Raw genomic sequence first — 17,679 nt, forward strand, 5'->3', positions numbered from 1 at the left:
TTATGACAAGCCTTGGCTTTCTAGGAGGTTCTCCGCTTTGTCTACTTGTTTACAATTTGATGAATTAACACAAAATTTACATAATTTCAAATGTTTACTTTCCGTTTTCTATGACCCTCGGGTATAATGTTCTGTCCTGTTGCCATAATGTAGGTATAATGGACGTGATCGATGGGCTTTTAAAATCAAAACGAATCAAGAAATATTGGATTTGTTAGGGAATATTATGATTTTCAACAAAATTGAGCAAATAGTAAGCTTCTACTAACTTCAGATGTCTGTTTGATTATGATTAAAATTTTAGTCATTTCGAGTACCAAAATAAGATCATTGCCATGGAAACGGAATGTTAAATAAGCTGTTATTTTTTAACCATGCATGCCCCCGATGCCCCCTCCAAAAAAAAAAAAAATCAAAATAAATGAACCTAATCAACACAAGGAAACATTGAAATATATATTAAAACAAAAATAGGAAATAGAAATAAGTAGAGAATACAATGATAATGACAATATAGACAATAATTATGTCATAAATAACGTCTTTCCTCGAGTTTGGCTCGGGTATTTGGTACTGGAGGATCAACATGGGCAAAATGCATTTGTGTCATGATCGCATTATCTAAGTTTTATTTATTCTAGTTCAAATGTTTTCTGACTGTTTTCAAGACAACTTCATGTTTGTCGATCATAGTTCTATGTAGTAGCTTGATGTCTCATAGTAATTATTAAAGGTAATACAAAGTTTTGGGAAATTTGAAAATTGGGTGGAAAGTGATTTTTTACAATTTTGATATATTTGGATGCCCCTGTGGATGTATTATAAGCACAAGAAAAATTAGCCCCTAAAACAGTTCTCCTTTCGAGAAAAATTGAATATAAAATTTTACCGGTGCTCCCGGTATAAATGTTGATAAATTTCAATTAGCGCCTACGGCCGTACAATGGTAGCTGTGACCATGAAAATCTCAGAATATGTAGTTGTGATATATAATTTCCAAACGGGAATAGCTAATTGGTCGATTTTAGTCAAGAAACATTGTTTTATAGCTTAATTAATATCTTGACCTTGAGAGGGACCTATATAACATAAAGAGTTTATTATTTACAATTTCATAACTTTAGACTCGATTTCAACCGCAACAACGATCCCTGAATATTGTAGGATCGCATATGCTTCTAACATGTTCATTTGAACCAAATTCATGACCCCATCCCAAAACTTTGTATTACCTTTAAGAAAAAGAGAACCTTAGAAACGATTGTTGAATTTTAACGACAAAAAGGCGTTCGCCATTGCTGCTCTTTAATACTTCCATGACTGTGCATGACATGAAGTAACAAATCGATTTTCAGGACTCATGACAAATTCGTTTAACAGTAATTGAGTAAACATTCTCACCATTAATGACGAAGTATTATTACAATTCTAATTTTGTGACCTCCTTTATACAATGCTATTTGAATGGGGAGATAAATCAAACGTTTATAGGCTTACTGGAACTCTGGGAGAAGTTTCAATTGTTGTTAAGAAATTTCAGTTGATTCCGCTCGGTTTATTCTACTTTCGGATTATTAAGCTGAGAAAGTTGACATTCTCATGACTAACGACCAAGCAATATTATTCTTATTTGTTCATCGTCTCTACAAAGCGATTTGAACAATATTTGTTGACAATTTTATGAACGTATCGAGGGGGGGGGGGGGGGGATGTTTTGAGTGTTCAAACACCCCGCACCCTTGGCAAAAGAGGGTGTTTTAGATGCCGGCAAAAAAATAGTGCTTAATAAAACACCCAAATTAAGTTAGTGGTTACACCACAGTTTGTCCAAAAATACTAGAGTGTACTAAGAGTGTTATACAATAAAAATAACGTAGTATGGGGCAAAAAAAATGTTAAATTATTTATGATTCCAACACTTTTGGATATAAACATAGGTGTGATCATTCCATGTTGAAATTTCATCAAGAAATTCTCCCAAAACAATAATGTCTTTTTTTTTTTTTGATTGTCATAGTGGCATGCCAAGACCGAGGGCTGTAATGAAAGGGAAGGGATAATTATTTCCTCATGCTTTTTTATGGTGAGTTTTGTGGACGTAAACAAATAAACTTGTCAGAGCAATTCAGTTTTTCCAGACAAATTTAACTAAAATAATAAAACGAATTAAAAAAAAAAATCCGTCTCGGCCGCTCCCGTCGTCACTCTTCTCGATCGAAGGGGAACCAAACAAAAAAATAGATAGTGTGCCCTCTCTCGACAGGTACACTCACGTATGTATATTGCGTAACTAATTTTTAAGCGGCACCTCAGCTCAGCTAGCTCTCAGCTCAAGGCAGGCGATTGTACCGGAGAGCCACAGAATTGTAAAATCACTGACCTTGACAGCGCCAGGTAAGGAGTGCTGCCGTCTTTCTGAAAACATTTTATAATGTATCCTGGAGAGATTTTATTTTACTTTCAATTTTAAATTTCTATGACTGCGCCGCGTCGGCTAGTTGGACTGTGTGACTGAGTGTGACTGTGAGTGTGAGCTTTCATTGAAATTTCATTTTGAAGAGCCGAGTGAGTGCAGATCAGAGCGAACAGGGTCGGGGGAGTTGGAGGGGGGCGGGGCGGGGTGCTTGCCTGCTTGGAGTTGAAGTCGAACTTAGCCTTAAATCTTTAAACCTTAAAACTTAAAAGGGCTTGTTGATTTATGAAATGCAATATTGATGTCACTGAGCCTTATAATCAACTTGTGCACTGGCATTTGCCCGTGCCTGTGTGAAGAGCTATGCAATAATAACATAGACCCTATGCATGTAACCTAGCCTTAACTAAGGGCTCTCTCGAAATGTTTTTTTAATGATATTATTCGAGAGAGCCTTAAACGGCTCCCATACCCCTGCACGGAGAGGCATGTAAACAAAACTCAAAAGTGGTCCAAAATCACACTTTCGCGCACCCGACCAATATTGGACAGTGGCTTTGATAAATTTTGTCGTAGTTTTGGTCTTAATTAGCGCTTTAATTTCAAAATTGGATCTAAAAATAACAAAATAAGAGCAATTTTCTTACCAGACCGATACAGCTCAGCTCCCTTTTCACGTGTACCGTGTGAATTCACGATGTCTACACAATGGTGATGACCTCTGACTGGCACTTCCGTAATTGTGGGTAAATTGTGCTGCTTCCGTATAATGCGCTGTATGAGTGTAATTCAGCGCATTATACAGAAGCAGCACATTTACGAAGTGCTAGTCAGAGGTCATCACCATTGTGTAGACATCGTGAATTCACACGGTACACGTGAAAAGGGAGCTGAGCTGTATCGGTCTGGTAAGAAAATTGCTCTTATTTTGTTATTTTTAGATCCGATTTTGAAATTAAAGCGCTAATTAAGACCAAAACTACGACAAAATTTATCAAAGCCACTGTCCAATATTGGTCGGGTGCGCGAAAGTGTGATTTTGGACCACTTTTGAGTTTTGTTTACATGCCTCTCCGTGCAGGGGTATGGGAGCCGTTTAAGGCTCTCTCGAATAATATCATTAAAAAAACATTTCGAGAGAGCCCTTAAGGCTAATGTAACCAAACACCCTGCATTTCAGCATTATCAGGAAATAGGTCTAGGAATATTTTGAGGAAACAACCATTCAGTGATCCACTGTGCACATTACTTCGATCATTACGTCACACACATTGGTTTCTTCTTTCCCATTTCATACTAGACAATATCCTACAGGCTACACACATTTCATTGCTGCAAAAGTCTGCTATTGAAAAAAAATTAATTAAAAAAAAGCAGAACCACCCCTTCTTGTTATGCTTAAATACTTTTGCATCATTCAATACTCACATTAGACCGAATTTTCCGTCTCTTTCGTTCGTTAGCTTCTTATTGGGGTAGGGTCGGCCGGCTCTCTCTTTAGAGACGGAAACCGTCTATACACATTCCCTTGATAACGCCACGGCCATTTACACTTTCTTAATGGCGTTATCACAGTTTTTTCCTTCATAATCGTTTTGCCTTCGGCGTAGACTAAAAGGGATGAGATTGATTTAGATGACTCCGTGCGCAGCGAGAGTTTAACACGGCTTGCAAGTTTTCAACATGGATGTCGATTTTGACCCATAATTTCCTTAAAAGGGACCATTAAACGGATTATTTCAGTCAAGTTGGTAAGTGGAACCGATGTAGTATAACCTTCTCCTAATTTTAAATAATCAATGCATGAGGTAAAATGACATTTTGGGGGATTTTGGGGGCAAAACGCTACGACCTGAAATGGCCGTGGCGTTATCAAGGGAATGTGTATAGACGGTTTCCGTCTCTAAAGAGAGAGCCGACCCTACCCCAATAAGAGGCTAACGAACGAAAGAGACGGAAATTCGGTCTATACTCACATATGCCTGCTGCAAATAAATACTACATACTTGAGTTGATATCATGTTGCGCCAACTTAGTAGAGTACAAGCAGACTTCTACTGTATGATGGATTGCATTTCCTTTTTTTTTGTCATTCCAAGATTTATACTGGTCATATATGCTGTAGTATTTTCATGCTTTGCACATACATGTATATATCTATCACCACTTTACATGGCAGTACACAGTAGCACTAGTGTTTTGGAGGTATATTTGGAGGGGGGCAAGGGGCACATCTCGTGGTTTAAGTTATCTGGGGAATACAATTGCTGTAGGATGGATTGCTTGGGAATCTATTGCAAGTCAATAATTGTAAGATGGGTCTTGGAAACAATGAAATTCTACACTTTCTGAAAAACTCTAGTATAGTTGTACTTTCAAAACATTAGGGGGATCACAGTGAGTTCAAGGTGAGTTTTGCTCCTCCTGATTCAAAGGTCTGGATATGCCACCTAACAGTACTTTATTAGCAAATTAGGTTTCGGCTGACTATATACATGTACATATAGGCCTACATGTATGCATGTTTGTATTGTATAGATCTGGGCAGCGCTTCACGCAACCATCATAAGTGCCAGTTTGGCTTCGCCAACAACCCATTGAAATGTGTTTATAAAATTCAACATGCGTTTTAATGTGATGATCATGAACTTTTACTTATGTTTTGTGAAACAGTGCCCAGATTCTCTGCATTCTTGTTAGCTGTTTTTAGGGGCATGGATCGCTACAGCAGGCTGTATTACCTTTACCTTTACCGCAAATACTGGAAGAATGCTGAAACAGCAGTCGAGCTTCCAGGTCTATCTTCTTGGTCTATCTTCTTGTACTCATACTCTTTAATAATAATTGCAGGGCTCTCTCTTTTTTTAATTTAACAAAATTTAGTAGTATTAGTTAATGCACTGCCAAGAACCCAGGGTGAGAGGTGCCATCATGTGGATATGTCAACGGACTGTGGATCACAATATCTGTGGTTTGACTCCCGCTTTGACTCTAATTTCAATTGGCAAGACATTAATCTACATTTGCCACTCTCCACCCGGGTAATGTAAATGGGTGCCCGGTATGAAGAAATTCCGCAAATGATAGAGCGTCTTATCAGGGAAACTTAGCTAATTAAATGCCAGAAACATCAGTTTTATGCGCTAACTTAAAGCTTATCTGCCGTAGTTTACAGGAGGGATTAGACTGCCCTGCAAGGTCACTGGACAGGTGGTTATCTCATCAACGCAGCTCTCAGTTAACATAAGAAAAAGAGGATCATGGGGGACCAATGGTCACCGATTATGCATTGTTTGTTATATAGAGGGCGCAAGTAGCTACAAGTAGTGCAGTGGGCCTTTAATATTACTGTTAATAACCTTAACACTTTAAAAAAAAAAAGATAAAGTGGTTGGTCCTCTTTAAATCAATGATTTTATTCATTACTCTGGGCATGTATCTCATGTGCAGGGACTTCATTGCTCATTGTGGATGAAACCTGGCAGAATAAAACAACCAGTGGAGAGCTGAGGACGTATGCACGGCATGGAACATAATTACAAGGTTATTTACCAAAATTTACTCTAATTCTGTGCTAGAACCTCGCTCTAACATCCAATATTATAGGCTTGCATGCATGTAAGGCCTAGTAGTAGACTAGTAGTACTTGATTTTTAGGAAATTTTTAATGAACTTTTTGAATGGACTAACCTTCCTTGCTACATGTACATGTACCCTTGTATATACACGGTACAATACATTTATTTGAGACCGCTCAACTATGTACATGGTGTAGGTACTTCTGGCCAGGGCAATGATATCACGAAACATTACGAATATGGGTTGCTGGTTACTGGTAAATCTGGCATGTACACATACATGTACAGTGTGAGTCAAAAAAAAGTTTACACCTAGAAAACTACTAATTATTTTGAAAATTATCTATGAATAGTAAAATATTATACATCTTATAAGAGAGTGTTTTGTGTGGTATGTGTTCACGCTTGGATAAACAGGAGGCTTGTTTGCGAGAGTGCAAAAATTGACTTGCGCCAAAGTTGCTTATATGATGTTTGAATAAAACAATTGGGATTTGGGTAAAATTAATCATGCGACACATAACGAATATCAAATATCAAATATTAAACAAACATTTTTGCTCGTGCATGTGCATGTTTGTGTGTGTGAGACGTAGGCATCACTTTGGCGTAAATGATACCAAAAGATTTGGAATAAAACACTTTTTCATATGATAATAATAATAATACCAGCAATCTACTGTTCATAGATGATTTTTAAAATAATTAGCAATTTTCTAGGTGTTGTAGTGACTTGACCTTTGGAGAACTTTGCATTTGTAAATATTATTGTCTTGTCTTTATTGTGTGGCTTGAAGTCTAGCCTTTTATTCCATTGTCACTCATTTCTTTAGTGACACCTGTTGCATTACTAGAGTGCCACAAATACTTACTCTGGCAAGCACATTCCATACCCTATGGGTTGGGATGTGCAACCACCTAATGTACTGGTATAGCTTATACTGTACAGGGACATTACACTTGCTTGCTTTATTTGCCACACCTATTTTCATCACTTCTCCTGAGCTGTTCATATAGAGCACACCTATTCTAGAGAGTCGATCGATCAACAGCAAAGCTAATTCAGCTTCATCTTAATTCTTGTCCTATTTCTTCGCTTGTTTCTCTACTCGGTTCTGAGGCCTCATTACTTTATAGAGATTATAAGTTTCTTCTTCTTTACTTAATTCGCGAAGAAGCGTCATTACTTTGTACATGGTCTTACATATTCTTTCTACGGGTGCTGTGCAATATTTGAACTACTACTTGTGATATAATATATGTTCCAAGTATCTGTACTCAACAGGTGTTTCTACGAGACAAGGTAGGAAAGAAATCTATTTCTATTTCTTTTATTTAGGTGATTAAATTCCCTAAAGTGTAAACCTTTTTTTGACTCACATGGTATGTTTATATATTTCTCTTCCCAAGAACTGTATGTACAGCTATTTTGATCAAACCTAGATTGAGTAAGGGAATTCAACAGTTGGACTATAACATATCTATGACGATGATGATGATGCATTATTTTTACAATTAACTGCCAAGAAAGCAAGCACAGTACTGCTATGTGATGTAACATGTAGCTATCAGGGGGACCAATGCTATCTGAGAGACATGGATACTGAGGATGAATGCCTTTTTAAGGGAACTATATCAACTTGGTGCACCCGCAAGCCTACTGTACATATATCTACATCACCATGCAAGCCGATACTTACAAGCAGCATCTATATCAACATGGTTTTGAACCTAGGACCTCTTGGTTGTATTAGACAGTTGCTCTATTGTCTATACCACTGTGGCATTTCACGTTTGGTGTTGAAAAGTAATTTGTTCTGTGGACTAATCACTGCTTGATTGTATACTTAACCTTGTGTTAATATTTGCATGTGACAGTATTGATTAATTGAACTATAATAATAATAATAATGATATTTAGCTTTTATATAGCGCTTAATACAAATGTCTCTAAGCGCTTTACAAATATTACTATTGAATACATGAACATTAATGCTCGCTTGCTGCATGTGTAGCTCATGCCTTTATTGTGTGTGTGTGTACATGTACATGTACAGTATGTGTTTTTCATGCCTTGATTCAAGCTACCACTGTTATTTCTTAATATGAATTAATCATCATTGATATTATTAATATTTTTAGTATACATGTAGCATTGTCAATCATCCATATACACATACAGTACTACACTGTAGGCCTACACTAGTCATCATGTATTTATGTAGTAAATATTGTAATTGAATTGCTCCAATGTGTCATACTCTACCAGCTATTATATTATTTATTTTCATGGTCATCATTGTTTTAAATGGCATGATTATATTATAATAATCATTGTCACTGCATGTACATGTACATGTACATGTATACATGTACATGTATGTACTCATCAACTTCTACTTACTGTAGTGACTACCGATAACCCCAATTCTTGTGACGTGAGATGAATTGGTGCGGATAGTTGAAACTGTGCATGGTAGAAAATCAAATTGTGTTTTACATTATGTGTTTGTTTAACCTTGTAAGAATTGTTTTGTGTAATATTGTGGTTTCTGCAGATTTGCACATTGTTTATTTGTTCTCCTAGCATACATGTTGCACATGTACATTGTATGTGGTCATGTGATTAACATTTTTTTCCCTATAAGTTTTTCACCTACAGTAGTACTTTTTGTTTTAAATTGTGGGTCTACTTTGATAGCATCTCATCATAATTTATGTCATTCAAAAAAAAAAAAAAATCTGTTCTGCATGTTGACGGTGATGGAATTTTCCTCTATTGTACTTTATCTTGAAAGACCACACCTTGGATGTTTCATATGGAGGGAACAAAGGTCAATTCCATTGTTGTAGGTTGCCATGAGTGTTGTACATGTTCATGTACATATTGCATTAAACTACCATTTCCAACTTGATTCGGATAGTTATTGTACATTTTAATTTTTGATGTTGATGCGCTAAAACTAGACTACATTCGCACCTGTCTATTATTAAGACCACCCAAAGGAAACAGGGAAAACTTGTTACTGTAGACGGTGGCCTTTCTAGACAGGTTCTACAACTCACTTCCTCCTATAGAGGGAGAGAGAGAGAGCTAGAGAGAGAGAGAAGAGAGAGAGAGAGAGAAAGAGAGAGAGAGAGAGAGAGAGAGAGAGAGAGAGAGAGACATGCAGTGTACAGTATGTGACCACTATAGACAGGTGGCCTATATAGAGAGGTGACCAACAAGACAGTTTTGACAGTGACTACATCGTTAATTTGGACCTCTTACACATACACTATCAGGCCTGATAAGTACCCGATTTAAATCGGTTTCCTGATTTTTTTGATTTTTTCCTGATTTTTTGTAATGCTCACTATCACCCCCTGATATATGTATATGATGTGATTTACTTTTCACTTGTACTTATTTCTGAAAAATGTGGGCGTGTTCTTCTTGTGAGGGATTTCCCCTGTTTCTGTGAAGACTGCACCCCAGGATGTTTCGTATTCAGAGATCAAAGGGTCATCCATGTTGTGAAGCATTATGGGAGATTGACTGCAGTGATTACTTTTAGTCCACATCGAAACCCCCATTTGGCCATTTCCCAAATCAATGATGAGACAGTTACCGTACTCTAAATCATGCACATGCCACATAGATATATGTATGCTTCTACTTCAAAGAGGCGACAATTTAATGTTATTTTGTTTCCTGTCCTCATTTTTTTGTTTATGACAGGAGCTTCCTCTAGACGACAATATGGAAGGGCCATCAGATTTGAAACCAGTTTCTAATAACAGCGCTACATCACAGCATCATGCTGAAGAAGGTATACATCTAATAGTGGTTATGGTGAAGGGTTCAATTCTTAATTTGTCTTTGTCTTTGTCATTACCGGTATACATACTGTATTTTGCATGTTTTTAGAATCATTATTTTAATGTGGTTCGATTTCTAGGTTAATTTCTTTCATGTTCATTAATTTTCTTTCAAGTGTGACACCAATTTGTTTGTGTTACACATAAAGTTATCTTATTTCATTTGTTTCCTCACTACACATATATTTGTATTATAAGCATTCACAATTCATACATTAGTAGGGTAGATGTCTCCTTACAGAGCAATATATTTTATTGGAATTGACGTAGCTTAGATTATGAATTGTTCTTCAGTTCACTTTCATCAGATTCTCTTGAAAATTCAAATCCAGCCTTTGCATGATATGAGGCAGCTAACATGTATCAATAGTTAGTTAGGCCACACCGTAGCCTAGCAGTAGGGAGGGGAATGTGCCCTCAATCTAATGTATACACACAAACAAAAAGAGAAAGAAAGAAACAAAAAGAGAAAGGGGGGGGGGGCTGGGAATAGTAGGGAAGAGGGGAAAAGGAAAGAAAATAATAGTACCCACAAACCCCTCTTCATTAATGGTTGTTTTATTTGCGTTTCATGATTTTCATCCTATGAGTAAGACTTAGTGGCCCCTCCTGATGATGCCCATGGCTTCCCCACCCACATTCCTGGACTCCTATTTTATTCCACTTGGGTCATCCATAACTACATATCATTGTCAGTGCTCTCCCCCCTCCCATCCACCATAGTTCTATAGTTATCATACTACTGTAACTTGTACAACACTTGCTAGTGCGACAAATGTTCTCTTTTAATTTTCAACACTAACTTAGTTCTAAACTTCAACCCTGGACCCAAGACTATACCTAACCCTAACCCTAAACCTTAAACCTAACCTAAAATCCTATTTCAACCCTTAAAGCCTATCTGCACTAGTTTGGCCAGGAGGGATTAGACCTCCCTGAGTGGTCACTGGCTGATGGTTATCTCATCAAATCAGCTCTCAATTAACATAAGAAAAAGGGGATCATGGGGGACCAACGGGTACCGCTTAGGCAACCGCTTAGGCACTGTTGGCTATATAGAGGGCGCAACTAGATACAAGTAGTGCAGTCCCGCTTTAACCCTACTTTTGATGAGACAAATCCCAGTGCAATCATCTCGGGAGCAAATGTAAGAGTTCCAAACTAACACATCTAATCATACCCATTGTTTGTGGTTGTAGCACATCATCAAACTGTTTTCATTGTGTGCGATTTTACGCTCAGATGGTCGTGGTGACGGTGGTGGCAATTCATTTCTAGAACCCAGTCAAAGTTCATTGGATACTGGGGTAGTTGGTAAGTTCTCCATACTTACTTTTCTTATGAAGAAGAAATCAACTTCATTTTGTTTTTTTCTATTTACCAATCAATATTTGTTCAAATTTATGAATTTAGACTATTCATCTTTGTTTTAAATATATCTTTCAACATATATATTCATCTTCTCATTATGTTTGTCATTCTAATATATTCCATCTTTTCAATATGTTTTTGTTTATATATTCATCATTGTATATTTTCATCCTTTCACTATTTTTGTTTATTTAAATTTATTCATTTTTTAAATATATATTCATCTATTCAATATATTCATCTCATCAATATTTTATTCAGTTTGATTTATTCCTCTTTTTAATATATTCATCTATTCAATATATTCACCTTTTCAATATTTTTGTCTTTTTGATTTATTAATCTCCAATATTTTGTCTTTTTGATTTATTCATCTCTTCAATATTTTGTCTTTTTAATCTATTCATCTCTTAAATAGTGGTGGCCATGGCAGTACCAAGTTTTCCCAAAAAGTTTCAACCTTTAAAAAAAATCTTAAAAAAAAAGTGTAACAATAAACATTTTGTATTTATGCTAAAATTTCTTTATTATTTCATATGGACAATAAAACCTGAATCTTGAATTCTGAAATTTACTTTGCTGCATGCATAGCACCATCATCATACTACATTATTATTTCTCCACATCTCTTATAGCTTATTTGAACTAGTTTATAGGAGGGATTAGGCCACCCTGCAAGGTCACTGGACAGGTGGTTATCTTGTCAACTCAGCTCTCAATTAACATAAGAAAAAGAGGACCAATGGTCACCTTTTAGGCATTGTTTTCTATATAGAGGGAGCAAGTAGCTACAAGTAGTACAGTGTGGCTTTAATAACACATTTGAAATAAAAATATTTTCCCAGATCCAGTCCTGTCCAATGGACGTCAGTCACAGTATGAAGCGACAGCTGACAATGGTGGAACTTACTTTGATGAAAGAATACCAATTCCAGACCAAGAAAATGTAAGTTGTTAACCTGCCACTATTATTCATGTAACCTGACATTTGCTCTTGCAATAATTGCTTCAGGTTTCATTCCATCAAAGGTATATTGTCAAAGGGATTGGTCGAGGGTTGAATTCAGGAATTAGTGTAGGAAGCTGGTGCAGAGCAATTGTCGCATAAGCAAGTGACATACAACTGATAGCTGAGAATGGTAGAACTTACTTTGATGAAAGAATACCGATTCCGGACCGAGAAAATGTAAGCTGTTCAGGCCTGGTCAGCCTCACTGATTACCATAACTGGGGGGTGTTTCACAAAGATCCTATTAAGTTGAACTTATCTCTAAGTTGGACTTACAATTATGGAAAGCTGTTAGCATCTATGAAAATATTTAGTAAATATTTATTAAAAGTCATAAAATGTTGATTCAAATCATTCATATTTTCTATTATCAAGTAGATTTCATGTTCTTGATGTGGAATTTTTTAAAAGTCTAATTTTCGCTTTTGAATATATTTTATTTTAAGGCTACAAACAGTTCTCCATAATTTTTCAGTCCAACTTAGAGCTAAGTTCGACTTAGGATCTTTGTGAAACACCCCCCTGGAATGATAAATTGCTCCTAAATCACTCCCTTACAGTTTATGTGGTACATGAATTTGAAATCATTTTAAGTCGGACCATCACAAATTGAGCCCTTGTCAATAGTTTCATCATCTTGTTTCGATCACCAGGCCACAGAATTTGTATAGAAAGCACCTCAATGACAATATCTGTGAGCCAATATTTGCACTACTTTGATGTAATAGTAAAAGGCCTGGAGGCAGTGTCCATACAGTTTGTTGACAGAACCAACTATATTATTGCTGAGAAAATCAGTTAGGTCTGACAAGTTTTGTTAACCTTATTGCAGGGCTTTCCACTAACAGGCACCTGAGACATAAAGGGCCCAAAATCTATTAATTCTGGACGAACGGACCCCAAAATGTCAAAATGTTAATACAGGGCTCATGCAAAGTAAGCATACTGCTCATGCTAAGTCCAGAGCCCCAAAATATGTCAAAACGTTAATACAGGGCTCATGCAAAGTAAGCATACTGCTCATGCTAAGTCCAGAGCCCCAAAATATGTCAAAACGTTAATACAGGGCTCATGCAAAGTAAGCATACTGCTCATGCTAAGTCCAGAGCCCCAAAATATGTCAAAACGTTAATACAGGGCTCATGCAAAGTAAGCATACTGCTCATGCTAAGTCCAGAGCCCCAAAATATGTCAAAACGTTAATACAGGGCTCATGCAAAGTAAGCATACTGCTCATGCTAAGTCCAGAGCCCCAAAATATGTCAAAACGTTAATACAGGGCTCATGCAAAGTAAGCATACTGCTCATGCTAAGTCCAGAGCCCCAAAATATGTCAAAACGTTAATACAGGGCTCATGCAAAGTAAGCATACTGCTCATGCTAAGTCCAGAGCCCCAAAATATGTCAAAACGTTAATACAGGGCTCATGCAAAGTAAGCATACTGCTCATGCTAAGTCCAGAGCCCCAAAATATGTCAAAACGTTAATACAGGGCTCATGCAAAGTAAGCATACTGCTCATGCTAAGTCCAGAGCCCCAAAATATGTCAAAACGTTAATACAGGGCTCATGCAAAGTAAGCATACTGCTCATGCTAAGTCCAGAGCCCCAAAATATGTCAAAACGTTAGCATAGGGCTATGCATACAGACGGTAAAAAGTTCCATGCTGGACCTTTTTCAAAAAAGTTAGTGTGTGATATTAGATATTGGTCCATTATAAATTAAATTGTTACTGATTGGTCTGACTAATTGCTTACAGTGTAACCTGTTAATTTATACACCCCTGTCTTTTGGTCTTCGACATATTCTCTGGTGATTGGTAACAGTTTTGCCTTGTGTATTTTGTTAAAGAAATAGGGTTATTGTTGCAATATAGATTTAGGTTATAAATGTTTATTTGTTAGATTTAGAAGAGAATGTTAGATCTTTAACTTGTCACTCATCCTTTATTATAAGCTAGGGAGAATAATCCCTGCAATCTGATTGGTCAATTACAGTGTAGATAATTTTACTGTATGCACGCGATGTTGAGAATCGATTCCACCGATATCCCTTTAAAAAAAATTCTTATAATTTTTTTTTTCTTTTTTTTCCTTCTATATTTCTTTTTTCTTTAAACGTTATAATCGTTTTAAATTTAAAAAAAAATCATTCTTATAATTTTTTTGGAATTTTTTTTCCTTCTTCTTTTCTTTTCTTTATTTTTAATTTTAAAAAAGTGTGTATTTTAATGTGAAGGTAAGTCATTACAATTTTGTTAATGTTTTAATTTCATGCCTCGTGGGTTCAAACCATGCATAAGTACCTTGTGCACACAATTCCTATCGACGCACTCAAACCTGTGCAAGTGTGCACCATTTGTATACTCATAGTGCTCCCACATACACTGCACGGTCTGGTGACAATTTCGTGGGGGCTTTATTTTGTTAATAATAGACATGTGTAGAGCAAGGATTCCAATTAGCGTTTTACGTTAGGGTTACAATTAGGATAAGGGGTAGGGTTAGGTAGGAACGGTGTTTGCTTCAGGTTTGAAGTGAAGAAGGAAGTTATGGTTAGGGTAAGGATCAGGCTTGAGGGGTTAGGGGTTGGGTAAGGGTTAGGGGTTAGGGGTTAGGGGTAGGGGTAAGGGTTAAGTACAGTGTTTGCTTCAGGTTTGAAGTGAAGAAAGTGGTTATGGTTAGGGTAAGGGTCAGGGTTTAGGGGTTGGTTAGGGGTAAGGGGTTAAGTACAGTGTTTGCTTCAGGTTTGAAGTGAAGAAAGTGGTTATGGTTAGGGGTTGGGTAAGGGTTTAGGGTTAGGGGTTAGGGGTAGGGGTAAGGGTTAAGTACAGTGTTTGCTTCAGGTTTGAAGTGAAGAAAGTGGTTATGGTTAGGGTAAGGGTCAGGGTTTAGGGTTAGGGGTTAGGGGTAGGGGTAAGGGGTTGAGTACAGTGTTTGCTTCAGGTTTGAAGTGAAGAAAGTGGTTATGGTTAGGGTAAGGGTCAGGGTTTAGGGGTTGGTTAGGGGTAAGGGGTTAAGTACAGTGTTTGCTTCAGGTTTGAAGTGAAGAAAGTAGTTATGGTTATTAAAGCTAAGAGTCAGGGTTTAGGGTTAGGGTTTATAGGAGTAAGGGGTTAAGTACAGTGTTTGCTTCAAGTTTGAAGGTAAGAATGTGGCTAGTACAGGATATTGACTATGGAGGAATTGTCACAGGAGCATGGGTCCTACACCACCCCCTCTCTCTATCTCTCTCTTGCCACGGAGCCTGTATTCCCCACCGAGGGTCAGAGGCACTTTGACTTAAATAGTGTGAAGGGTTGCATCACGTTTTCACTGGCAACAATTGATGGAAAGGAGAGGGAGGGTATTTCACATAGAGGAAGTTAGAAGAAGTTAGAAGGAAAGCCAGCCACCTGATACTTCCTTTAGTAATAATTTACAGTCAAGTTGCTTTCCTATCTACTTAAATTGAAGGAAAGATTGCGTATCAACAATCATCTTTTTATCACTTCCACTTCCTCCTGTAGTAAATGCTACATGTATGATATTGTGCTACATGCAGTCTTTAAGGGGATGCACAGTATTGGTCCAAGATAATTTATTTGAAACAAAAAAATGTGTTCTTCATGGTACATCTGGTTGGTTTGATACATGCATGCATAAAATCAATAATAATTTCTCTTCAATTTACAAACATTTTCAAATTTTATGCATACTTTTTAAACAAAGGATCTTCTTCCTAACCTGAAAACCTGCCCGGAGCTTGCTTGACATAGCAACAAGTCATGTATGCAATCTGGATTCTGAGTATTGTTTTTCATTCATTGATAATGGGTTAATGGAATAACTTGTAACTAGGAGGCGCGGTAGCTCAGTTGGTAGAGCAGTGGTCTCGTAATCCAGGGACCCGGGTTCAAAACCAAGGCGATGCCCTAGTGCCCTTTTGTAAGGCATTACTCCTCATTACCAGGTCTCTCAGAGAGGACCTGAAGCCATCAGTCCTTTGGTTAAGAGATGTTAACCGTGGTAGTTAAGATCGATGGCAAAGTTACCATCAATAGTAAGTTTTATGCAACAGGGCCCAGGTATGCATTTGTAGAGATCATTGTTTTTCTATTTCATTCTCTTCAGTACGCCTTCAGTTTCCGTAAGTTATGGGCGTTCACTGGACCTGGCTTTCTAATGAGCATTGCGTATCTGGATCCAGGTAACATCGAGTCTGACCTCCAATCAGGATTCATCGCAAATTTCAACGTAAGTTCACCTTCAACTCAGAATTATGTTGGATGATTCTGTGAAATGTGTCACCTACGAAACATTATTTTTGTCTCCAAAATTGAATGAGATACATGTAGAAAGTGGAAGAGGTGCTTGACAGACGTCACAGATTTACTCATTTGTGTTTGATCAATTTCAACTTAACTTCTCTTTGTTATAATACCTTTATAAAAAGAATTATAAATATTAAAAGTCAGACTTTCCTTTTTTATTTTCTTTGCCTTTAAAAAAACTATGTCAATAATCTAGCAATTATATGTTACACAATAACTTGAAATTTAGATGCTGCTTGTAAGTGTTGGCTTGCATGGTGATGTAGATATACAGTAGGCTTGCGGGTGCACCATGTGAGAGAGAGGGAGGATTGAGGAGTCCTGAAAAGGACTCTCGGTAATCTTTCTTGAGGGTTTTGTAGTCCTGAAAAGGACTGTTGGTATAGTCTTGAAAAAGACTGTTGGTTATCTTTAGTTCTCCTTAGAACTATAAGCTAAGAAAGATAACCAACAGTCTTTTTCAAGACTATACCAACAGTCCTTTTCAGGACAACAAAACCCTCAAGAAAGATTACCGAGAGTCCTTTTCAGGACTCATCAATCCTCCCTCTCTCTCACATGGTGCACCCGCAAGCCTACTGTATAACTTGAAAATTTGTTATCCAATGTACAAAAATTGAGAATGATCCTATCTGTTTGGATTAAAATTAATAAAGTTTGAATTTTGAATTTTAAGTCTTCATGAACTCCATATATCTTTTAACCTGATTTATCTCCATCTCAGCTGCTATGGGTACTGATGTTTGCCACCCTCCTGGGTCTGCTTCTCCAGCGACTGGCAGCCAGATTGGGCGTGGTCACTGGATTGCATCTCGCGGAGGTGTGTTACCGGGAGTATCCTAAGTACCCCCGCATCTTTCTCTGGATCATGGTGGAGATAGCTATCATCGGTTCTGACATGCAGGAAGTCATTGGAACTGCCATCGCATTCTATCTGCTTTCTAATGGAAAGTGAGTATATGATCATGTTGAAAGGTCAGATATAAGCGTGTGTGTGTGTGTGTGTGTGTGTGTGAAAGCTAGATAGAGAGAGAGGTAGAGAGAGAGAGAGGTAGAGAGAGAGAGAGAGGTAGAGAGAGAGGAACAGAGGGAGAGAGGGAGAGAGGTAGAGAGAGAGAGAGAGAGAGGTAGAGAG

At 37.3% G+C, this 17,679-nt stretch overlaps 1 protein-coding gene across 8 annotated transcripts; it reads left to right on the forward strand.

The window, feature by feature from the left end:
• The first annotated feature begins 2,272 nt into the window (after positions 1–2,272).
• LOC115925968 (natural resistance-associated macrophage protein 2-like) lies at positions 2,273–17,512 on the forward strand. Of its 8 annotated transcripts, none has more exons than XM_030990068.1 (7): positions 2,289–2,394; positions 5,864–5,956; positions 9,713–9,803; positions 11,092–11,166; positions 12,069–12,169; positions 16,345–16,467; positions 17,269–17,512. In XM_030990068.1, the coding sequence occupies exons 2-7, from the start codon at positions 5,930–5,932 to the stop codon at positions 17,497–17,499; spliced, it is 648 nt and encodes a 215-aa protein (XP_030845928.1). In that variant the 5' UTR covers positions 2,289–2,394; positions 5,864–5,929; the 3' UTR covers positions 17,500–17,512. The 8 variants fall into 8 exon arrangements, with proteins under 8 accessions (XP_030845930.1, XP_030845931.1, XP_030845935.1 ...); XM_030990069.1 differs by having other exon boundaries at positions 11,095–11,166; XM_030990070.1 differs by lacking the exon at positions 5,864–5,956 and having other exon boundaries at positions 2,273–2,394.
• Positions 17,513–17,679: the final 167 nt, after the last annotated feature.

Source organism: Strongylocentrotus purpuratus, unplaced genomic scaffold (genome assembly GCF_000002235.5).
Source record: "Strongylocentrotus purpuratus isolate Spur 01 unplaced genomic scaffold, Spur_5.0 spur5_scaffold_19, whole genome shotgun sequence".
Classification (NCBI taxonomy): Eukaryota; Metazoa; Echinodermata; class Echinoidea; order Camarodonta; family Strongylocentrotidae; genus Strongylocentrotus; species Strongylocentrotus purpuratus.

Bases quoted from the DNA above. Each gene is read 5' to 3' on its own strand.
- LOC115925968 (XM_030990068.1), top strand. From the start codon at position 5,930: ATGCACGGCATGGAACATAATTACAAG. The intron at 9,804-11,091 runs GTATACATCTAA...CGATTTTACGCT, and splicing joins ACAGCATCATGCTGAAGAAG to CAGATGGTCGTGGTGACGGT. The intron at 16,468-17,268 runs GTAAGTTCACCT...TCTCCATCTCAG, and splicing joins GATTCATCGCAAATTTCAAC to CTGCTATGGGTACTGATGTT.